Source organism: Rhynchophorus ferrugineus, unplaced genomic scaffold (assembly GCF_030347505.1).
Source record: "Rhynchophorus ferrugineus isolate W39M unplaced genomic scaffold, kcgeb_rfMv2 rfM3, whole genome shotgun sequence".
Lineage (NCBI taxonomy): Eukaryota > Metazoa > Arthropoda > Insecta > Coleoptera > Curculionidae > Rhynchophorus > Rhynchophorus ferrugineus.
Window position 1 is genome coordinate 14,896,926 of NW_027472582.1, and position 24,902 is coordinate 14,921,827.

General features: G+C 28.4%; 3 protein-coding genes and 1 long non-coding RNA gene across 11 annotated transcripts in view; 1 reads left to right on the forward strand and 3 right to left on the reverse strand.

Annotated features, from left to right (window-relative positions):
* Window positions 1-116: 116 nt before the first annotated feature.
* Window positions 117-1,922, reverse strand: Dph2 (Diphthamide biosynthesis 2). Its single transcript, XM_076401034.1, has 6 exons — window positions 1,709-1,922; window positions 1,543-1,655; window positions 1,268-1,488; window positions 1,052-1,195; window positions 730-998; window positions 117-663 (listed from the first exon to the last, which is right to left on the reverse strand). Exons 1-6 carry the CDS (start codon window positions 1,856-1,858, stop codon window positions 223-225), a joined length of 1,338 nt encoding a protein of 445 aa, XP_076257149.1. The 5' UTR covers window positions 1,859-1,922; the 3' UTR covers window positions 117-222.
* A 276-nt stretch (window positions 1,923-2,198) lies between these two features.
* Window positions 2,199-8,246, reverse strand: garnet (adaptor-related protein complex 3, delta 1 subunit-like garnet). Its single transcript, XM_076401035.1, has 20 exons — window positions 8,101-8,246; window positions 7,928-8,034; window positions 7,713-7,808; window positions 7,526-7,654; window positions 7,335-7,475; window positions 7,149-7,278; window positions 6,952-7,091; window positions 6,596-6,669; window positions 6,381-6,529; window positions 6,182-6,327; window positions 5,927-6,128; window positions 5,172-5,343; window positions 4,829-5,106; window positions 4,616-4,754; window positions 4,399-4,558; window positions 4,095-4,336; window positions 3,730-3,864; window positions 2,844-2,937; window positions 2,630-2,789; window positions 2,199-2,579 (listed from the first exon to the last, which is right to left on the reverse strand). Exons 2-20 carry the CDS (start codon window positions 8,021-8,023, stop codon window positions 2,494-2,496), a joined length of 2,769 nt encoding a protein of 922 aa, XP_076257150.1. The 5' UTR covers window positions 8,024-8,034; window positions 8,101-8,246; the 3' UTR covers window positions 2,199-2,493.
* Window positions 8,247-15,390: 7,144 nt separating this feature from the next.
* Window positions 15,391-24,902, forward strand: part of Kif3C (Kinesin family member 3C) — a 32,360-nt gene continuing 22,848 nt past the window's right edge. For all 8 annotated transcript variants that reach the window (XR_013005298.1, XR_013005299.1, XR_013005300.1 and 5 more), the window contains exon 1: window positions 15,391-15,541. The gene's annotated coding sequence lies outside the window, so the exon portion shown is untranslated. The remainder of the gene's footprint in view (window positions 15,542-24,902) is intronic.
* Window positions 23,557-24,755, reverse strand: LOC143193583 (uncharacterized). The gene is made up of 4 exons (XR_013005061.1): window positions 24,664-24,755; window positions 24,467-24,549; window positions 23,880-24,410; window positions 23,557-23,820 (listed from the first exon to the last, which is right to left on the reverse strand). It is a non-coding gene; the product is annotated as an uncharacterized LOC143193583 (long non-coding RNA).

Sequence of the window (24,902 nt, forward strand, 5' to 3'; positions counted from 1 at the left end):
TTTTATTGCATCATTAATTATTCATATTTGTTTAACAAACCGAGGAGTAAAAAAACATTTAAAAAAATCACAATTAAAATTACTAATATTTTATAATTCATTAAAATTCCACAAAATATACAGATATATATATATTACCAGTCCAAATATACATTCTAATCGTTATCTAATATACATTCATTTGAAGATTAAATTATTCATTTTAGACACTTAACTATTAATCTAAGCTAATTCATCTTGATAGCTTTGAGCTACTCCTTTTCTGCCATCTTGAACTAAAGCAGCTTCAGTTTGACCTAAATTTTGCTCCAAACCTTTCCAGGATCTTTCGTGGAGAAATCCTGCACCATAGTTAGTATTTAATGCTACAGTTCCTTCTTCTTTCACTGCAACTTGATTTTGTTTTGATGTGTCTAGTATATTCTCCATTGTGGAGAAATGTGGTCTCATTTTTCCTGTTACTAGACTTACATCAGTATTACTTATAACATTAATATCCTGAACTGTGTTTATATATGTGTTGTAATCATAAGAAAACTTCAAATCAACTGAGTTACTATTAAGAGCTACCTCCACATCGAAGGGTCTTACTAAAGGCTTGTAATAATCACGACTGTCAAATATATCATTCAATGAACATGTTATCATGATATAAATATCTATCTAAAAATAATAAATAATTTATCGATTATTTAATAATTATTATTAGATCAGTAATTAGATAATCACCTCAAGGAAGTTGGCTAGTTTGGCAATGGTTGGTTTTCCTACACTAATTAAATAATACTTTTTGTTATTTAATTCTATTAATTTTTTTAATCTGTTGATAACATTCATATAGTTCTTAACACCAACAGTTCCAATAACTATTCCAAATGTTTGAGCATCTCGTATTTTTTCTATAAGGTAGCTTCTCTTTTTTATTATTTTAGGATCTATCTCATATTTTGTAATTTCATATGACTCTTTATCTCTATTAAGTATATTGAAATATTTAGCTGAAAATTTACAAATTAATTTTTACTGCTTAAATAAATATTTTAGTATATACCTTTAAATATTAAATTAAAATTTTCAAGTTTTTTTAAATTGCTTCCTGCATAGACAACAATTTTGTCATCCAAATCTAACAAGTCATTGTCAACTCTTTGAACCTGAATATTATTTCGCTTAGAAACAATAGTGTTTATTTCATCTAAAAATAGCTTTTTATTACTGAATATGTTCCTTAAATTAGTATTTGTATTATTAATATGCTGATACCAACCTATTTTGTAAATAAACTCAGTATCTAGAAGTAAAACTACAATTTCTTTGTCGATAGAAAATTCACTAAGAGCAGTGTTTAATTCTTCTAAATTAATATTATGTTTTTCATACACATAGAGATAAGGTATATCATTCAGAGGTTTTGAAAAACATACAACTCCGTAATGGATAATTGCATCAGCATTAATGTGGGCAGCCGCTACATAATCAATACAGCAACTGCAAATAAAATAAGGAAGTACAAATGATTTATGTGAAATGTATGGACATTACCTCTCATATGCAGTATCTCCCAAAATATACACAGTTTGTCCCAGTTTTTCTTGTATACATGTTGCAACTTCTGTAGAATCCGCTAATAAATAATCAGGAAATTGTAAACATACCTTAAAAATAGTATTTAAAACTGGTGACAAGTGATATCTTAAATGTAATAAACCTTTTTAAATTTATTACTTTGGATCCATTGACAACATTTATCTATGTCATAAATCTTGTTCAAATCACCTTCATGAGTCTGAATAAATTTGTCTGTTAAATCAATCTGTTTTTCTAGTGTCAAAGAGTCATCAGTAAAAAACTGAGGCATTGTCTTAAAACTTAGTAATCTACCAAATGTTAAAAAGTATATAGGTTAGGGTATAATATATCTCTTCTTTTTAAGCAAATTTTTTGTTCGCAAGTTCAAAATGTAGTTGGAATAGTGGGTTTTGGTAATTATGGAATGGGGTGTTGGAAAATATAAACACATAAAATTAACTATTCCAACCAATTATCTCTGTCCTTTCCTCTCTTACAATTTATACACGAAAGATTTCGTAAATTACGAATTTAAAAAAACCGTCGAACCGTGCACTTGACTAAAAGTAGTAATTACTATTTTCAGTCGATAGTTCCCAACGCTACTTCATAGGAATAAAAAAACGAAACAATTTGCAAATAAATTTTATATTTAATGTTATAAACTATATACCTATATACATAGAGTTGTTTATGATATGAATACAAAATTAAGCAATAGTAAATTTTAAATAGTCTTTGTAATGGAATTGGAAACTAAAAACCATTTTTTATCTTTGATTGTAAGATTTATGTCTATAAATTGTTGAATGCTAATTTTTATAGCGAATTCATTACTGTTGGCTTATGAATTTACAATCAAAAATACATGTTAGTGGTTTAATTATTGCAACTAAATATTTTCATTACGAAACAATTATTTGGTTATTGATGATAATTCTCTTTTGTTGGGGTCGATATACCTAAGGCTTCTTCATATCCCGCACTGGATTTCTTTGTCTTCACTTTTCCTGTTAAGTTTTTTATTTATATTATATATAACATAAAAATTCCTTATTACCTTCTTTTTCCTTATCCTTTGATTTCTTCTTAATTTTCTTGACTTTCTTGCCGTCTGATTTTGATTTGGCCTCATCAGTATCCTTATCAAGTTTTAGTAAATTTTCTACTTTCTCTTTTTTCTTTTTTTCAGATTTTATTTTGTCCTTCTCTTTAATATCCTGTAAAACAAAACTTATTAGTAAGGCTTAAAAAATTAATGTTGAGTTATTAACTGTTTTCTTTGATTTCTTTTTGTCTTTCTTTCCTTTCTTCTCGGTGTCTGTCACATTTGTTTCATTTTTAGACAACACATCAGCTAGTGGAGGTCTAAGGAATCAAGTAAATAGCATTATTTTGTTTATATTAAAAATATGTAATCATAACCGGACAAAAGTATTGCATATTCGTTAATCATTTCCAATATTAATTGAAATTTAATATTTCTCATATATTTTACTATTTAAAATTTCAATATATAACAATGATATATGAACCCTTTTGATAGATGACCTTTTGCCATTGTAAAGCTTCTGAAATTTCTGGATGAAAACTGAACCAAGCATAAGCCTCTTTCAAGTTCACACTATTAAGAGAGTTTTGCAGAGGCCAGGATAAGTCTTAGAATCTAATTTTTATTTTTTACAGGAATAGTGATTTCCAAGTTACAGCAATATACTGTGAAAATCAGATATGAAGGCAACTTTTTTAATTCCTTATTATTTTAAAAAGGATGGTTTCACTCATATTTGAGTTTTTTCCTGAAAAGATGAGTAGTGTTATTTAATGTTGGTTTATTTAAGAGTTTGAAGTCATTTTTCATAAAATTGGATTGGATTATTGCTCCAGGTTTTTATATTTTAGCTTGCATTACATATATTATTAGTAAGTGAATAATCAGAGGTAAGACTAGGAAATGCAGTCTTCAGAAATTTCACTCAATAGACTAGATTGGCTACGACGAAAATAAGTTTTTTCCCCTAACAAGTTTTGCACACTAGATCTGGGTATGTAGAATTCTTTAATTAAATGTTATAACAAAAAGGCATATACAAATATTAAGGTCAAATTATACATAATACTTGGAAAAATATGCAACATTTTTGTCAGTGATAAACTTACAGCTCCAAATCAATATCCAAGGCTCTGTGAGGATCATCAACCTTGTTATGATCACTATCAGAATCAGATAATGTTGCTCCTTCTGGTAGTTCTAGATCTCTTTTTACTTCAATAACAGCATTATCATCAGATGAACTACAATATAACAAACAGTGTTTTATAATACATATAAAAATGCGTTTGATATATTTTGCATTTGTCGTTTTAATATTATATTGTACCTTTGAAAGAGATTTAGTAAAAGGTCTCATCATTTAATTAAGCAATGTGATTAATATTTTGGCTATATTATGTAAAAATTCGTGTGATATAGCTTGTATAAGAAAAAATGAAAATTATATACATATCATAATGGTAATTGCTACCTTTCGGATTTATGATGCTTCTTCTTCCTTTTGCTTCTCTTTTTTGATGCCTTTTCTTTCTGAAGATTAAGATATTTGTCCGATCGCTTTTGAGTTATGACTTTAAGAGGTATACTGAGATTTAATTCTGTTACTGGGATGTTGTCAATGTTTTCTTGTCCATTACTACTTTTCTCCGAAGACAAACTTCCTTTAAGGTAGTGAGGGTTGTTCTGTTGTTCATGTTTACGAGCTTCCCGACTCTGTTTAATTAAAGCTCTTTAATACAACAGAGTTTTAATTAAAATAAACTTCAAAATTGTACCTTTTTAATATCATCTTCGGTGGGTTCATACTGGTATTTTTCTGATTTACTGCCATAATCGAATTTATCACTTTTGACAAACAAATTATCAGTGGTTTCTGGTTCAGATTCAGAATCTGAACTTTCAATCGGTTCATTTATCCAAGCATCTAAATCTAATCTATAATTATCAAAATTTATAACAAAAGGTAACTCGAATTGTTTAGTTTATTTTTACCCTTTTGGAACAGGCACTTTTTTCTGTGCTTTGGGAGCCACTGGGTTTAATTCACCGCTAAACAGACTTAAAATTTCTGTTGCTACTAATTCATTTGGTTGATTTTCAGATACATCATCCATTAATTTTGAATTATTCTCTAAATAAATATTAATGTAATATTAATTAAATTAAAATTAAAGAATAAATTGTATCATAATTTATATTACTTACTTGAAGCAATCTCCTCCTTAACAATATTTATAATTATGAGAGACGTGCTTGCTCTTTCTTGCACTTCCAGTTCAGCGGACTTAATACTCTCGTTCATTTTATCTAAGATTTCATCGCATAACTGCAAAATATCATCATAACGTCCAGCTAACTCATACGACTGCATAATATGGGCAAACAATTTAATTATATTATGAATAAATACTGATTCAATATGTTGTGGTAAAGTTTTGTATTTCAACATACATCTTAGTGTATGCTCAGGATTCTTTAATTCACTATAACAATGATGATAACATTATATAAATTATAAAATATTTTTATATCAATAAAATTGGCATACCTGGCAAATTCTCCCGTTAACCAAGCTGCTGCGTAAAGAACTTCTTGCATTATAGTAAATTGCGAAGTAGATGTGTACACCTCAAGAAGCTGTGCCATTTCAGCCACAGCAAATGATCTTATAGCTTGAACTCTAATACAAACATCAACGAGTTGAGATCCAATTACATGACCTAAAGGAAATAAATAGATCCACCTGAATACCAGAAATATTTACTACAAGGTGTCACAAAGAATGATATGTGGAATATTGGCTCTTTCTCATTTCTTGTAGTGGGAGGTTGTGCTTTATGAAAACGATATGGCTTCAAATTTTATCACTTAAAAGTTGAGTCATTTATTTCATCCGAAAACGGATCAAAAAGTTTAAAGAGACTGACACAACGTTAGGAAAACTATAAAATCCTGGCGTCCAAGAAGGGTAGAAAACATGGAGTGTTAATCAATGTGTTTATGACGACCTGAACATTGTAATTCAGAAGCAATTTAAATAAGAAATTAAATAAGTGTTATAATAAAGATAACTGTAACACAAAAACAATTGAAATACAAGTATCACAAACCCCTTCATTTGCATTAAGTGACCAGGCTAAAAATGTCAGCACAAGGAACTATCAGCAATTACCTTTCCAAGATGAATTTTATGAATATTTAAGATATACATTTACAAATTGTGTACTTTAATAATTGATAACGATTCTTTCGTTAAGTGGGCTAAATATAAACTTTCTTTAAAGCATTTTGCACAAAAATTACCTTGTTTAGATCCAAACTCCATTTGAGCAAGATCAACGAGAACTGTAATGTACCATTCAAATTCAGTAATAAATTGGTAGTTATTTTGTGAGCAAATAAGAATAATTTTACTAAGTAATTCATCTCTATATACAGTTCCTTCAGCTTTATCCATGTGGATCATTAATTTCTTGACAATTTCCATTAAATTTTTCTTTGAAACCTTAAGCAAATATCATTATTATTATGACTACTAAATATAAAACAAAGCAATACCATTCCATAAAGCAAGTCCAATGCTCTTAACCTTATCGATTCATCTTTATCCTCTAAGCATTGTAAAATTAAATCTTTATGTGCCTGCACACTTTTTGGATGAGTCTTTAGGATTTTTGACATTGCTAACAATCCTAAATATTTCACTACAAGAAATCAATGATACAAAACAAAATAAATATGTCAATATCATATTTACGATTTTGATCAGAGTCCTCTATAAGTATTCTTAATTTTTGGACACATAGCTGAATACCAGCTGCATGGTTTGGCATTCCAGATGAAATGCTAATTAATACTGCTATGACAGTATTTATGCACTCATAAAGTAAACTCATTGCAGATGTACTAAAATAATGTAATTAAAAATATATTGTATATGATGCCATTAATGAAATGCTAACAATCACCTACCTATGGATAAGATTTGTAAGAGGTTCTATTAACTTTTTACCTAGCCTAGGTTCTAGAGGGGTAAGGGCACCAAACTATAAATGAAAAAAACGTTTTCAAAGCTTCTTAAATGATTCTGAAAATTATTTAGTTCATAATATTCTAATAACTAATAAATAATCTAGCATATGTCCTGTTTCCATCAAAGTACCTTGCAATTAAATTGACAATAGGTGCAGAAAGTTTTCTTCCAATTAGTGGTTCCACTATTGTAAATAATCCAAACTATATTTCAGATAAAATCAACAATATGGTAACACAATAAACCACTGTTATTATACATGAAAATGTTTATTATAAATTTAAGGTAGACTTACCAACTTAATAATCTTAATCAACATCCAATTATTTGCACTTGTAGTCATTAGTTTAAAAAATACTGGTGCTAGACTCAAATAATTTTTGGGATTTTTTCTTGCTAATTCACAAACCACATTCACAGCAGCAGACTGAACCCCTACAATAGGTATTAATTAAATACTTAAAGAACATTTTAAAATAAATATTTATATACCTGGATCTGGATCTTCCAACTTTTCCTTAAGACGTGGGAAAGCTGGTCTTAAGGCTTCTGGGTATTTAAGGAACACTTTATACATCATAAGAACAGCTTTTTTCCTAATATAAGGTTTTGTTGAACTCAACTAAAATAGGGCGATATAAGATGATATTCATGAATTTATTTAACAATTGTTCTTACCAATGTTAAAATATCATTAGACAAATCTCTTGCCAAATCTGTACTAATGTAACAACTTAAGGAAGTTAATGCTAATCCTGCTTCATACTGATTTTGCGAATTAAGTTCTTTTCTTATCATATTGGTAGTTAACATAAGTAACTAAAATTTCATATTTCATAAAGTTTCAATATCATGGTGCTGTTACATACCTCTGAATCACAATGAAAAGATTGACTTGCAGCTAAATAACCAATCCTTTTCAATGTAAACTTGCTGGAGCTCATTACTTCAATTATATTAAATCCTGCCCATGAAATATCATATCCAAGCATTTGAAGCTATGAAAAATTAAATATTATTAAACATATTTCAAAGAATAAAACAGCCTTTACATACATAAGTAAGTTTAGCTATTGCATTACTTTTAACAGCTAGATTATCTTGCCTAAGCTCCTGTTTTATATCTTCCATACATTGTGAAATATATTTTGCCTAAAACAAGACAAAATCATTTTTCTTATTAAAACTAACATTTAGTTCATTGTTATTTATATAATTAATTATTGATGTTTTACTACTAAGCTATGTTTTAACCTCAAAAAGATTAATACCTCATTTTCCTTATTATTTCTTATACCCCTAACTAAATCGGTTAAATTTTTATCAAACATACGTTCGATGTTCCCTTTTACTTTCTTCAAAGCCATATTTCTGTTTTCTACAAAAAATATTGGATCCGTTCCAAATAAAAATATTAGAGAGAAAGAAAATAATCTAAACTTACCAAATCCAATGCTGTTCCTGATAAAAATTAAGCTTATCGTATATTGTTTTTATTCATATCACAGTGTTAGTTTAATTTCATTTTGCTCTAAATAAATATTGGGAATATCTTTTGTCAGTCGCCACGTAATGTCAATTCTCTGCTGTCAGAAGAATTTGTATTTGAATGTAGAGCAGCTAATATAAGTTTTAAAATGTTATTTTTATGAATTACGAATTGATCATTTTATTTTAAGGGACAATTTTTTTTACAAGAAATACGTACGTTTACGTACAAATTAATATTGTTTAAACATATAAAGTTAAATAAACATCACTTTTAAGCTTCGGCTTTTGTTTTCTTAATTATAAATATCTTGAGTCAATGTTAGGTCCAAACGTTAATTGTGTATCTTGATATAATATTAATATATTAAATGAAATACCTTCAATTTTCAATACTTAGACATCATTTATATTTATAAATAATTAGAATACTTATAATACGAAATATCCAGAGTTAATAGAAAGTTTATACATATCTATTAAATTATTCGCTTTCTATTATTAAAGCTTTAGATTTTTTTTGGTTCAATACGAACAATCAAATTATTAATAATGAATAGTAAATATTATTTATTATAATTGTCCATAAAATTAAAAACGTAAAATTCACTGATGCTATAGTTGGCGATATATTTTCCTTTTGATTTCGATGAAATAAAATCTTGAAAAGCACTAGATTAAAAAGGTTTTTGCTTTGGTTTTGCTCTTGATTAAATAGTATTGCATAAATATGTCTTCATTAATAATTTTTTAATTTTGGTATAAAGAGTTTTGAATTCCAATATACATGTGAAAAAGAATTTATAAAATTTCATTTTCATTAAAAAATATTGCTAGAAAAGGACCTTATCTAGAATGTTATTCCTTTGGAATTGCCTAGCTAACCATTAAACTGTCATGAAAAGACGACATTAAGTTTTACAGTTTATTGTAATTAACAAATAAAAGGACATCTTGATAATTCAATATACTTAAAACTTGATTTTGCATTATTGTTATAGTTTAACTACCGCAAAAGGTCTAAACGCCTTGTAATTTATTTTGAAAATCAGCAAATAGATTAAACGAAGAAATTATTAAGAAAAAATGAAACAATTGAATTAAATGACAATTACATGACGTTAACTTGGAAAATTATCAAAAATATTACAAAGAGACTACCACTAAATAGCTGTTTGGTGTACTACTTTTTAATTCTTTAAATTAAAAATAATAATTATTTTTATACATTTCTTTTCGTTCGATACGCCAAAGCGACACTTAAGTATATTAAATTACATAATGTATCTGCGTAAGTATCAACAGTTCTTTTCCATATCGGAAAATTTGTCGCCGCAGCCAGATTGGCACTAAAAAATGTGGTAAACCATAGCTATAGAAAAACCATAGTCCCAGAGTTAGACAAAACTAACTCAGTTGTCGTCTAAAAGTCAGGCATGATAATATATTTGTTAGAGAATTATGAAGAAAGAGCGCATTCTTACTTTTTTAGTTCGTTGACAATCGAAGAGGAGACGAAAAATAGACTTAATCAATCGAATAAGAGAACATTTTAAAGAGGATATTTTGATAAAACATTAAATATAGTGTTAGTGAGTGGTCATCGTTAGCAGCAAAAAAGCCCTTTTTTACATCTAATATATAAGGTTGAATACGCATAAGCACTGTATAAAAACTGATACATGACGTATTTTTTCCGCAACGGAGAATTTGCCGTCACCCCCACGCAAGAGTGTGAAATCCGACAAGGAAAATGATCTGTCACGCCAGTAACCAGGCTGGGTAGGACCGGATGTCTTCTGAATTGATATCTAAGTTGGTCATTCGCCATACCGAGGACCGTGGTTCGGAACCTACGTTAAAAAAGTAGGTCCATTCCAGATAAACCCTCGTTGGTAAAAAAGAGACTTTAAAGTATAAAAAAAAGTTTCAGTTTATTCAGTTATTTACTTTGAAGTTATAGTAATTTATAAATAATTTGTTTTACATTAATATGTACACGGAAAGTAATGGTTAATATTTCTGTTAACATGATTATTATGAAATTACACTGAATCGTAATAAGCAAATAATCAATTTTTGTCATTGATATTTTGATGATGATAGTGTTTCAGTCATTTGAGATAAACAAAAATCAGAAGTGGTTCAGCTAACCAGTATTTTCATGGTTTGAATATTCTTGGTGCCACTCAATTTTATTTGCATCATTTATTTTATATTTTATAGTTATAAAATCAGTTATTTGCTGTTAACAGTAGGAAAAATCAATGCGCAGGAAAAACGGAAAGGCAAATTTACCAAGAATAGACTTACAGTATTGACATTTTGAATATTGAAATGTTAAAACTTCTAGGTAAGTATTGCCTATGTTTATCAATTAAGATACAAATTTCCACAAAAATATGTATTCTATTTTTATTAAGAGCTTATACATAAGCTTTTTATTATAAAGAAACATAGTATTACTATTTTTTTTGTTTATTTTAGATTTTTGCAACCATAATATGGTTAAAATTTAGTTGAATAATGGGACTTTTACGGCATTGGCAATAAAAGGGAGTATTTATGAATTAGTAGTGGTAGTTTTACACTATCAATTAAACATGGTGGAATATTTGAAAATGAAAAACACTTCGCAATAAATTTAATAAGCAGGCTCGTACTATCTAAAGAGTACCCAATAATAGTATGATAATCTGAGGAAACTCAGAGACAAACCTATTGAAAGTTGAAATTATATATTATTATAATAATAAATAATAATTAAAATACCTCATAATGTTTTTGTAATTAATGTAATCCTTCATTATAATTTTGTAGTTTTATTTTAATAATAATGTCCTTCATGTGCAATTACAATGCTTCAAGTACTTGTAAATTGTTTTAGTTGTGTTTTCTTTTAAATGTCTAATCTAATAATATTCTGAACATGAATTCTTAAACTAACTATTTGCTTGGTTTCATTGCTTTACTTGACTTTAGTGATGATACTTGGAGTTGTAAAGTAATTGTACTCTATCTATATGTATGTATTGGTTGAACTGCTTGAAATGTCTGTCTGTCATGACAAACTTACACATACCAGGTTGTAAAACCTTGATAATATGGCAATAATAATTTAAACAAACATGTATCCATTACTCTATAGCCTGGTGAAGTATAATTCAACAAATAATTTGATATACTTGACACTAGATATTTAATATTAGTTTTTTGTAATCCATTCTTTGACATTTTTTGAAGACTGATTCGATTTTATTTTTAATCACCACTTTTTTTTGTCTTTTGAGAACATATAGTCATTCCACAGTATTAGAAGCCCATTTTCTTCTGCGTGTGGTTGGTGTTCAAATCCTGTGGAAGTATATCTCGAATTTATGCACATTTGTAAGACTAAAACTTAATACATGATGTTAAACATTAGTTTTTCATATTATTTGGTAACGGGAACAAGAATAAAGTTAGATATTAGAAATAGGTACTATATACAGAAATGATACAGAATAAACATAACCAATGAAATCTAACCTCAAATGTGTTTGACAACAAGCAAAATACCAATATTGAGGGTTGCTGGGTCTCGTCTTCTTTGATTTAACCACAACCACACATTTATACCTTTTTTTACTGATATGTGACAGTAATGTTTGGTGTTGTTATATAAAAAATATAATTAAATATAGTTAGTCCGTTTTTGAATTTGGTTTTATCTTCTTATGGAAGTTATATTTTTTCAAAAATGTTTAGTAGAGTAAAGAGTAATTATTTTTGAATTTTATTTCATAATGAACAAGTTTAATCTATTTTCACTTTTTTGCAAATATAATAGTATAAAAATATGTTATAATCTTAAATTTGTAACTAGTATTTCACAGGTTGAATACAATTTATCGTTTTAGTTAGCGTTGGGAATTATGGACTAGAAACAGTCGACTGCCCAACAATTTTTATTCGTAGCCAAAAAGATTAAAAATTAAAAAATTAATTCATTCCAAGGCACGCTTGCGAATGTTTTTTCTAATTGCGGCATTGGTATGACGAAGATGCACAAATTCCTTCTCGTATTAACTTTGAGAGATAAGTTAGTGGTGTAAAATTAAATTCATATTTTATATTAATTTGCATTTGTAAAAAAGGAATGAAATAGTGGTATTAAATATTTTTGTAATGTATTTTAATAATATTTAGAAGATAATATAATAAGGTAAAATAAATTAATTCAACACAAGAAACTTAACATTCAAAAGGTTCGAACAAACCTCGAAGTAGTTACAAAATTGAAAATCGAGAAATCAAATGTTTTAATATTTTGTCTATCTAAGGAATTTTATCTTCTTGCTTCTTTTTTTTGATATTCTGTACAATATTTCCTAGATGTTTTCTTACTAGCGGGAAAGGTGTCAACTCGGACTTCTTCCACGTTTTATTCGTCTTAATCTTCACTTCTGTCCATTTGGGTTGTTCGCTTACCTCTCGTTCTAATTCGTCCTCTTTGGTGAAATATTCTTTTATATAATTTTCTCGTTTGAGTGTCGTCTGCTCGATATTTTGGAACGGACCTTGCTAATGCAATCCGATGCCTGCAAGCTCATTGCTTAGTTCCAACAGTTTTTGGCTTAGCTGCTGAGTAATTGCTTTTAACTCATTGTTTTCATCCATATGTGACAATTGGAAATATTTTGTTTGATTTTTGTAATTTTACAAAAGTTCCTGTTTTCACTGATTACTAGATTACTATAATAAATTGTAAAAAGTAAAAACATTAGAAAGAATGCTTTAATTTTGCTGATGAAAGGACGAAAACAAATTTAATATTTATGGCTCTGATTAATATAAGTATAACTATTATGATTTCTGAAAAGATCAGATGATTAAGTTGCAGACATTTGGGCGGAGAAAGTTTTATGCATTGGTCTGTTATATGTTTTGAAGGAAAGACAAAAATAAAATTCATTTTTGGGAACATTAATAGTTAATTATGATAAACTAATTGATCATTACTTGTCGATATTTGTTATTTAAAAATATATATTTTTGTATTATGTATTAAAAACAAATGAAAAGAAATACGATTTTTAAAGTATACACTAAACTAATAAGTACAGACATATAAACCTATGTGTATTCAAAATAGCAGTGAAGTTAGGTCATCTCAATTTAAGATGTCAATACGTCACAATGTTGCCGAATTTAACTTTGACTTTTAGTTTATGTTAGCTTTTATATATTACAACATTCTAATGCAAATAAGAATGAAACAAAAATGTTATAAAGTATAATTTATTTTAACATTATAGTTCAATGTTCATTGCTATTTTGAATAGACTATGTATATAACAGTCCCATCTGTCCCGCTACCATTTTGATTGCGCGCCTTCTTGGCTATGTGACGTTTAGCTCTGTTTCGCTTTAACCATTGTGTTGTGAGGACGTCCAAATTTTATTGTGGATAAATATACGCCACAAGAACGAGCAGAAATAGGGACAATTTTTATTGAAAATAATCGTTCCGTTATTGCGACTCAGCCGAAATTGCGTCAAAAATATTCTAATCGTTCAGTGCCTCACAAAACCACAATTTATCGTTTACATGCGAATTTTCGACAGTACGGTACGATAGCAGACAGGTCTCGTTCTGGAAGTCAACGAACTTCTCGTAACGCTGAAAATGTGGCTTTCATGCGCGATAGTGTTGCTGAGTCTCCAGAAACATCAATTAGGAGACGTGGTTTCCAGTTACACATTTCTGCATGCAGTTTAAGGCCAATTTTGATAACTGATTTGAAATTGTTGCAGTACAAAATTCAATTAGTCCAAAAATTGCCATCGAGAGATCCTGATCAACGAGTTGAGTACAGCAATCCTAAGGCTGTTTGGTGATATTCATTTTCTTCTCAGTAGCCACGTCAATAAACAGTCGGTTTCCCGGAACACTGGAACTGGAAACATCATTGGTCTCTATTTTTTTGAAAATGACCAAGATGTTGCAGTTACTGTAACTGCTGAACGGTACCAAGACATGATTCGAAATTTTCTTGTGCATGAAATGGAAGAGCAAGGACTACAGAACATGCAGTTTCAGCAAGATGGGGCAACAGTCCACTCAGCTCGTTCAACAATTATTGAATGACGTTTTCTCCACGAAGACTAATTTTGCGAAGTGGCGATTTAGAATGGCCAGACAGATCTCCGGATTTAACAGCACCAGACATTTTCATACGGGTTTTTTTAAAATCAAAAGTTTATGTGAATAAGTCCCAAACGATTCAACATCTTAAAGACAATATTCGTCACGAAATTGAAGAAATCCAGCCTCAGATGTTGCAGGATGTCATGAAAAATGCCTTAAAAAGAGCCGAAAGTTGCATAGCGAATCGCGGTCACCATTTGGCCGATATAACTTTTCAATCATAACGAAAAAAAAAAATGTAAAGGCCAAATAAACTTTATAGGTAATCAAAATGGTAGCGGGACATTTAACCCACGTTGTATATAGTCCGCATTTAAGGACAAGATATTTTTTGACGGAAGAGTTAATTCCCAATATTTATTTAGAGCAAAATGAAATTAATGTAGATATTATTGTATGATATAAATAAAAACTATATACGATAATTTAAATTTTTATCAGATAAATAGCAAAAAAGTTGTAGAAAATTATGTAAAATATTTCATTATAATATGAAATTTCAAAATAATGAAATTAACTTGTGTCATGTATCATATTTGTCTTGTCTAACTATTTGTTAATGTAACAATGACTTGTTTAATCTTGAATAAAACTTTTAAAACCTTATAAGAATGTAAAACGAAACTTCTAATATCAAAATGATAAAAAAAGCATTTTAATAAATTACTATAGCAAACGTTCACCCTGGGGTGTATAACCTTTACATTTTTTGTATTTTATCGATAATTGAAAGCTTCAATCAAAAAAAATTCAGGAAATCTGATGCTAAAAACTTGCTACAGTAAATTTAATTTTCGAATAAAAATCCCTTATTTATTCATTAATAACACTGGAATATATTACGTTAAGTGACCTTGTCAGAGGATCGCTCAATGTCAACGATATATCGCCCCCGTAGAAGCTGTTAATTTAAAATATTAAACCAATCGGAAGCTAGGGAGAAATTCAATAAATACCGTTTTCCACGGAATTATCGATATGCGCCCGGGTTACACGTTCAGAGCGCGCCAGAACGAGTGTTTACCACTAACATGGGTCAACTGGTTGGCCAACGGTCAGTGAGATCCAGTATTGCGGGTGGCACGGCCGAAGCAAAAAAGCTTTACCTTGTTGTCGATGTTAAACGGTGGAAATGTCACGGGGCTATATATTCTGTCGATAAATTGACTTGTTTTTTTCCCGAAGCACACATATCACGACTATTCAAGTAAGTTCTAGGAATATTTAAGACACGAAGTTGCGTTGAAAGTTGACAAACTGTGGTAATAATAACAGTTAGAACATTTTATTAAATTATTTGTGTAGAACATGTTAAAACATTTTAATTAAATTCAGTCACATTCGTTCAGTTAAACTATAGGTGTTTTGGACCTTGGCCAACTTGATTTTGAATAAGTCGCAATGCGTATTGTAGATGCATTTCCCATTGAGATTTTTTTTACTATTGTATTATTGTACTGTATTTATAAGAATAATGTGGCATTTTATTTATATAAATTAAACTACAGGTCATTTACCTATAATTCAATGATTTATTTTAGATACAGATATAGTTAGTTGAAACACGCTATTTTCTAATCGGCAAAATGTTGATATTCATAATCAACACTTGAAGGAACATTTTGTTTTATTAATACAATAGCCATTATATATTTTTTGTCTTTTAATTATTTCTATAGTCTTTTATAGAGCTTTCATTTTTTCCTTTTTCTATGAATAACGATTATTTTAACAATTATTAATTATTACAATTCTGATGTGTTAAATTTCTATAAATTTAATGTTTGCAGACAAATGATAATGTTGGTAACTTCATTATATATAATTTATCCGTAAAAAGTAACGATTTTTGACAGGCTATTATAGTCTGATGAATTTATTCTATTTAATAGTGGTGCGTAATATTATTAGTTGCTACAAATCATTCGTAGCGTTTTTAATAGAAATATATTAATTAGGCCTATAAATCAGTTTTAAATGATTTTTTTTTAAATTTGAAGCTTTATAACAAAAAATTAGTACAATGTATTTTATCCAAAATATTAATCATTGATAGCTGCTACTTTTTTCCAGCTTTCAGACAATTTACGGATTCCATCTCGAAAGAACGACGTATCTTTTGATGCTATCCACGAATCGAGCTATTTTTTAGTATCTGTCGTGTTAACTTGAAGGCATTCTTCAAATGTATCAACTTTAGTTAGGAGCGTTATGGTTTCATTTGTTTTTAATAGTTTACAGTACATCGTTCGTTTTTTAGAATCCATATCCAAATCTTTTTAGGTCTTTTCTCATTGCTGATAAGCCGAATTCCATTTATTTAGATAACTTTCAAGCTCTTTAACGCATTTAACAAAGCCTTTATCGATAAACTGTTTCAATTCTTCAAGTTTGTTAGCTGTCCCTGTCATTTCTTGCATGAATCAAAATCACCTCATTTAAAAAAATACATCGTACATTTGCTCAGCTATAATATAACTAACATTTCATTCAGTATAAAATTCATAAAAATATAAAAACATGTTCTTAATAACAGCTATATTGTAAGAAAAAGATTACTGGAGGAAATAAAGAAATGCTGCACTATCTGTCATCAGTGTCAATACTAAGAGTATGTTCACATGACAAGCATTTAACTGTCGCGTTAACTTACACCACATAAGAAATAAATAATTTAAGTTACTAGTGATTTTAGTTAGTATTTATTAAATAATATAACAGTTTATCATTTGATTTTATTGAGTTATTCAATGTGTACATAACCTAATCATGAACGTCCATTATCGTATTTTGGACATTCATTACATTACATTGTGCTGTCTAATTTGAAAAAAATTGCAGCTGAAAGTTATCAAACACTTTAAGAAACTTAAGTCGATACTGCTCCGTCATATTCGAACTATCGGTTTTAGTTTTTACGGTTGTTGTACATTGGTCTATTACAGGCAACTAAATCTGAATGAAACGACTATTGCAGATGATTACAAAATGTTAATTGAACAAATTAAACCATCTGAATTGTCCTATTTTAACAATAAAATGGAGAAAAATTCAAAAGTCAAAAGTCTTCAAAAGTTTAAACAAGGCCTAAAAGATTATACTAGTAGCACATAGGCTATTCTAAATACATTTGCGTAAGCATTATAACTGATAACAAACTAATTTTCTTTTCACGTATTATTAAAAGTTGTTTGAAGCATCATTTTATTTTTGCACTAGAATAATATAAAGTTTAATGAAAACTATATCAGGAGTATCGCATTTTAAATGGAAATATTAATAATTTTAGTTTATATATAATATTATATGACAATTTTTAAAATCTAAATCCATCAATTATAATTTATGACAACCATCTATAATGAGTTAGTTTTGTCATATATACATACAATTGATAACTTAACAGGCAGATACAAATCGATTTGTTGAAAATGTTGAGAATGAGTTTTTAATTAAACACATTATATGTGTATATATACTTTTTCTTCAAAATTAGGTTAGCATGTTCCAAACGAACGACTTACGACCATTAGAGGAAACTAAAGCAAAAATAATCTTGAACTTGACCAACATTCCTCCCTTGCTCTATTCCACATTCGGCAATAATTATCATAAACCAGTTAAAATTGTTAAATTACTTGCACGAAATGATAGATTCAATGAAAAAAAGTATATTATATTTTTAGACTGTGCACACAGTTCGTTTTGTAAATTAATTTTACAATAAAACAGCGTCAAACAATAACAAGTTTCATTTTTTTTCTTAATTATTCATAAGAATATTATTTATAATATAAATCACGTATATTCATGTTTATTTATTCTTACTATTAACACTAAAAGTATTTGGGGAACATGTCAATATTTATACTGTGTCAAGTAATATAATTATCATATAGTTATTTCTATAAATCTATATATTTCTGCCTTGCACTTGTTAATATAACTTGACAGAGAATAGGGTCAAGGTTAAATAATAAGTGTGGAAAATAGGCTATGAAAATTATTTTTTCAATATATCGATTGTATTTTGTTTCGTAGTACACTATTCGACAAATATTACTGCATTGCTCTTTTGAATAATGTATTTTATTGTAAAAATGGGAATCGCCATAATACTTTTTCCGGCTATTTTCTAAGTATCCCGTAAAAAATTGGCAAGGGTTTTCAAGAAACCGTGAATCATATACTCAGAAATTATGCAAGTATTAAGTACATGCGTGACGCGAAATACGTAATTTATAATTATGCATTAGTCAGCAAATAAAGCTTTATTAGTGCAAAATATACAAATTGCATAAATAGCGTGATTTAACATTATTGATGCGTTTTTTAGGAAAACGTATTTCATATGCATATAAATTATGTAACTATTAAGTATATTATATACTATTTAGTAATATTGGATATTAAATTGTTTTTTTTCATCTATAAGTTTTTTAGTAGACCTACTACCTATAGGAATATCATATTCTATATGATTAATATTTATTCAATATATTTATATGATTATATTAAGGGGTGGATTAATGTTAAATTGTTTGAGTTGAAAATATCAAAATCAAAGAGCTATTTTTAGTATTAAGCCTTATTTTAAACTAAATATTCAATTTATTTTACAAACTAAACCATAGGGTCTGTTTATGGTATAGGAAAATAAAACTAAAATAGGTTAATGATTACGATTTGTGGGAGATACTAAAATAGTCATGTAGTTGCATGAATAGCATTCGCTTGTGTACATGCTATTAATGGAGTGGTTTATACTGTCAGAATGTGACCTATATGCATCTAAAATTATGATTGATGTACAAATAGAATACAAACAATTGTGCCACTAAATATATTTACTTCTTGGTTTTACTTGCCTGATAGAAACATTATACACGATATAATTTAATCATAAAGCTGTAAATTAATAGGTAATAATAAAAATATAAACGATAATAAGAGAAGCTTTTTGAGCTTCAATAAACTTGTTCCAATCACCATTTTCTGACATATGACGGGGATATGAGTCAGGCAAATAGGATGGATATTTGTATTAATTTCCAATCGTTTTCATTGATTAACGTGATGTATTATCCTTGTTCAGCTGTAATATAACTTACTAACATTTCATTCAGTGTAAAATCCATAATAATTATAAAAAACTGTTCTTATTAACAGCAATATTGCAAGGAAAAGACTACTGGAGGAAATAACGAAATGATATACGTATTTATTTTAGTTAGTATTTATTGTTATTTATATGACAGTTTTTGGTCAATACTGAAAAAAAAAAATTCAAAAGCTTCGTTTATAATAATTCAAATTGTTACATCTACTGTTTTTCAAATATTCTACTGTTAGGTGCTGGCGTGAATTTTAATAAGCGATATTTTTTGGTGAAAATGTAACTATTAAACAATGTACTTGTTAGTTTTGGTTTTGATGTTTCCCATCATAAAATAACAGTTTATCATTTGATTTTAATGAGTTATCTAATCACACTATTTTAGTAACTGAGTTGATAATAATTTAATTTTATTATTTTACTAGTTTGAATGAATTTAGGTTGTAATACTGCCCATTTTAGTAGAATTAATGTATAATGAATATAATGTATAATAATAATTAAACAAGAAATAAAATGATGAACTTAATAGCATCAGATATTAGTGCGGAAAAATATTGTAATAATCTACTACACATTTATATGACATATTTCTATTTGCTTCCAAAAGTAAGCTATGGTTTTCCAAACTTTTAAGACAATTTTTTATATGTATAAGCTGGATAATGGAGATTTTAAATATTTCGACGTCCCTAATTCACCAAAACATTATTTCTAAAAACAATATTTTGTTGTGGATTCTCCAGACAGTTTATTTAAAAATACAAGCATTTGCTGATACATACTACTATTAAAACGTCTTCTTGTGTCTACTCCATAATTTTGGTATCAAATTAAATTAAAACTTGGAAACCGCTAAAGATAATGTTTGTACTCACTTTTTTTGACAGATTCCCATTTGACTAATGTAAATTATTTTCTGTCGATGCCAAACTTGTATCCATATTTATGGATCCTTTTGCATAAACAATTGGAAACGATTTTCGTTTCCAATTGTTTATGCAAAAGGATCCATGAATAAAAACATGTTATGTATTTAACATGACGACGCTAAAACTTTGTTAAACAATGGGCTTCGGCATTGGGCTTTATAATGCTTGTTTAAAATGCAAACTATGAACCTATTAGGTGTTTAATTAAGTATTTTTAAGCTTCTTCTTTTATATAGAGGAGAATACCTTGGAAAATAATGCAGTCTACTCGTATATAATCAAGTCCTACTGCTACAGGAAGATTCTAATTATTCTAGAAGGTACAACAGAATATATCTAATTAGCAAAATTTTCCAAAAATCTATTATTTTCTCAATCGAATAAGTGGATATTTGATTTCGCATTTTTTTTCTGAAAATTGGTTACGTCAAATTCTGTTTCACATGAACTCATTAAGATCTTCTTCTGTATTTTGTGGCAAAATTATTTTAAATATATAATGGCCGAAAAAACGCCAAATTTTATGATAGAAATTTTATTAGCTATGACTAAGGTTTTAGTCGTTCAGCAAAATATAATGACTGAAACTACGTGAAATAAATCATCAATTTTTTTGTAATAGAAAACTTTATATTGTCTGTGAAATCATGCTTTTTGAGTAATAAAATATTAACACACAGATGAGAAATAGTTTACAAATAATGATATTAAAGAAATCACGACAAATTATGTCGAAAATCAAGATAATATTGAGCATTTCCTACGATTGTGATCTTGTTCAGTGTGAGTTCCTTCTATCGAGCCAAACTGAAGCTTTGGTTTTTTAAAGATTCGAATTGTAACCTAAAAATTCTTAATTTTGTATGTAACAATATGTATTTTCACAAAGGATTGGTTTTTGGTGACTTCCTCATCATAATTTAAACTCATATTATTCCGTAACTTTTCTATTAGCTTGATTTGGCTCTATCATACTACTAGTTATTTTCTAAATTAAAAAAAAAACTGCTTCAAGTTTACAAATTGTTTTCAATTCTTTGAGTATTTTTTCTCTTTTTGTGCTGATCTTCACTGTATTCAATTTTTAATGTTTCTCTTTTGAATCTTTTATTTTACACACCACAAACATCAACTTTGTTTTGAGATTTATATATGAACATCTAAATTTACCCGTGAACTCACTGCTTTCTATGAAAAATTCTCACCATTGATGTAAATACATTAATCGCTTTGCGTGATGCTAAATGCAAATTGGTTGGCGCTAAGTTCAGACGATGAAACGTCAAGATTACCAATTCGACGCAATTTTTGACCTTAGTCGCAAAAAATCGTAGAATATTATGAAAACAAAAAACCGTAAACTTGAATAACTTATCGATTCCTTAATCAATATAATAAATCATTCTCGATACAATGTATATTTTTTTAAAACAATTCAATCAATAATAAGAGTTCGATAAGAGTCGTTTATAAACGATATTAATGAAGTTTTGACGTATTAGGGAGGAAAAAGTGTTGACCTTGAAATTATAGAATTTCTTATTATAGCTATGAGTATATTTTGGAATCATTTAGTGCTTGCTAAAAATTATTTATCTTGGTTGTAAAGATAGAGGGTTGTTCTTAGAAAAATACACAAAAAACAACTTATTTTATGTAGGTTTTTTATTTTTAAAAATAATCTCCTTTTAGCTTTATACAAGACTTACTCAAACTTTTTTAATTCATAAAAAGAACAGATTTCCTTAGTGCTAAGAAATCACTAATTCAATTTTCACCATTATCAGAGCCGGTTAACTCACTCATTTGATTCCCCTTGGAGTGCAGTATTACATACAAGTTCTGATCAGTTATACATTAATGCAGAAAGTCTTCAGGATAACCACAAAATACGATTTGAACGATATTAATACTGTGGCAAATGTAAGTTTAAATTTATTTACTTAAACAGCTATGCTTGTTTTTAAGAAGGTATTCTAGTCTAGAAGCAAATACCAACATTTTTACTATCCAAATGTTTACTGCCGGATTGGTAGAGGCACCAGGACGGTCCTCCTACCGTTGTGATACCCGCGGGTTCGAATTCTGCTGGGGCATGGTCGTAAATTTATGTTTGTGATTGTTTAATATTTGTAATTGTCCTAGGTAAGAGTGTAAAATCCGACAAAGAAAATGATCCCAATTACGCCAGTAATCAGGCTGGGTAAGACCGGATCTTTTTTAAAGGAAAACAGAGCCAACATTAAACTGTAGGTCCAGTCCATATAAACCCTTAGTTGGTAAAAGGAGACTTTAAAATATATATTTAAAAAAATGTTTAATATTTAAGTAATATATAAAGGAAAAATTAAAAGTGAAGTAGGGGATATTAAAAAAGCAACCTTCTTAATAATCTGGATAAAAATAGAAAATGTTTAAATAGAGATATAGTGTTGTCGTACAAAGTAAAAAAAGCCAAACACATTTTTTCTCTAAATTAGGACTGAATTTTTTTTACCATATTTTTATATTTCCGATTTTTTTTTCTGACTACAAAAACTCTAAATTTTATTATAGCTTTACCTTGTACGATAGAAAAATTTGCGGAGAAGCTTTGTATTAAAATTTAAGTAAATCGATTCCACAACATATCAACCATCATATCAAAAACATTATTTTAATATCATATATCATGTCAAACCAAAGAAGGAAAAAAAAGTTTCGTTTTTAGATGCCGCGTCATTACAACAGCTGTATCTCCGAAAGTAATTTAAATTTTGCAAAATTCCTCTTAAGGACAAAAAAAAGGTCAAGTTAAGTTCTTAAAAGGATAAGCTTCGAAAATATAAAGAAAGCAAAATAAATTTTTTCATATTTCTAGAATAACTGTCGTTAAAATTTTGAATAAAAATATTTGACTACCCCTCAGTTTTTAAATTTTTTAAATTAACAAGTGTTTCGCGCTTAAATCTACAAAAAAAAATTATATCATGTGTATGAATAAGGTCGCGAAGCGCTATCTATCGGACGTTTTAAGGACTTATTGAATAACCGTCGCATATTATTTAATGATGTTCTGTTAGAAATGTTTTGACTATCGATGGTTGAATCAAAAATCAATAAATTTTAAGTGGCTCGGTTTTATTGAATTTTTGGCTAAATGAATATGACACAAGGAGGCAACATTAAGGGATATTTTAAATGTGTTAAAGCTTCTATTACAAGATAAGCGCAAAAATACACTAAAAACATTTTGATGTATACTATTTTAGAAATCACAAATGTCTATAATGCAGATATAATAAGATTAATAGTAATTAAGACTACAATTAATTATATAGTTATAATAATTTGGAGGTTTGGGTTTATATTTACATTAGTTATTTTCCATGCCACCTATGAGTTAGAGTTCCAGGCGCATTTTTTTATGTAGTGGTTTCCCCTGGAGGCCTAATGCTTCTAATTAACAATTATATATTCAAGTAATATTTTTTACTTTCATTGGAGAGCACATTTACCTTTTACGCTTAATTCTTATTTCCTTCGGTACAATATTTCCTTGTAAAGTCATTTTGATATCACTGTTTTTCTCCTTAGTTCATTATATTACTACCTGTATACATCTTTCTTGATAAAACTAGATTTAATTACTGCATTCTCCCTAATGCATTTGCCATATCTGCAAAACAGTTAGTATGCTTTCTCTCCCCACACATTTTAACCAAATACTCATGTATATTCTGAATAATTACACACATATCTGTGCACATAAAATGTTAATACTACAATAAGATTTCCTACATTAATTATATCTCAGCTTTAGTTATTTCTACTCCCATCATCCTGTGTTGGAAATTTTCAGCACTGAATTATAACCCCATATTCAAAAAAAATTATAAAAATGAATAACTAAGCTGTTATTTTCCAATCTATCTAACATGTGTTCACAATTCCATCATTTGTCAATTTCTTTTCAATGTGCCTGATTGAGTTCATCTAACTGAAGGTGTTATTAACCATTCCTGTTTCCAGCATAAAGAACAATATATCTGCAATAAACATTTAAAAAATGTTATGACTAATCAATTTTTATTCCAATGTTTACCTTCTTTCATCAACTTTTGTTGTCTTAATAATATTTTTATTATTATCTTGCCATGAGTGACCATTGAGTATATTGGCCCTCTTCTGAAAAACAACAATCTATGAAAGGATGATTTACATTCTTCAAAGAGCTGAATATCTCTAAGCTTTCTATGAATACTTTTCAGATTTACAGTTTATGTTCAAAAAACAACTCACTGTTTTTATATATGTCATATATTTGATCTCTGATAGAGCTAATATCAAGCTGATCTTCATTCATCACCCCCTTAGTATAAGGACGGTCTCTTTTCGGTGAATCTAAAATTATATTTTTAGTTTTTTGAGATATTTCAGTGTTTCTGTCCATACTAATATTCATATGGCAATATTTTACTCCATTATCTCATTCCTGTTCGAAGTAACTGATTAGAAACGCTATCTATTATGTCTGGCTT

Bases quoted from the DNA above. Each gene is read 5' to 3' on its own strand.
- Dph2 (XM_076401034.1), bottom strand. From the start codon at position 1,858: ATGCCTCAGTTTTTTACTGATGACTCTTTGACACTAGAAAAACAGATT. The intron at 1,656-1,708 runs GTTTATTACATT...ACTATTTTTAAG, and splicing joins AAAGTAATAAATTTAAAAAG to GTATGTTTACAATTTCCTGA. The intron at 1,196-1,267 runs GTTGGTATCAGC...AGCTATTTTTAG, and splicing joins TGAGTTTATTTACAAAATAG to ATGAAATAAACACTATTGTT.
- garnet (XM_076401035.1), bottom strand. From the start codon at position 8,023: ATGGCTTTGAAGAAAGTAAAAGGGAACATCGAACGTATGTTTGATAAA. The intron at 7,092-7,148 runs GTATATAAATAT...TACCTATTGTAG, and splicing joins GTTGGAAGATCCAGATCCAG to GGGTTCAGTCTGCTGCTGTG. The intron at 4,559-4,615 runs GTAAAAATAAAC...TGATAATTATAG, and splicing joins AAAGTGCCTGTTCCAAAAGG to ATTAGATTTAGATGCTTGGA.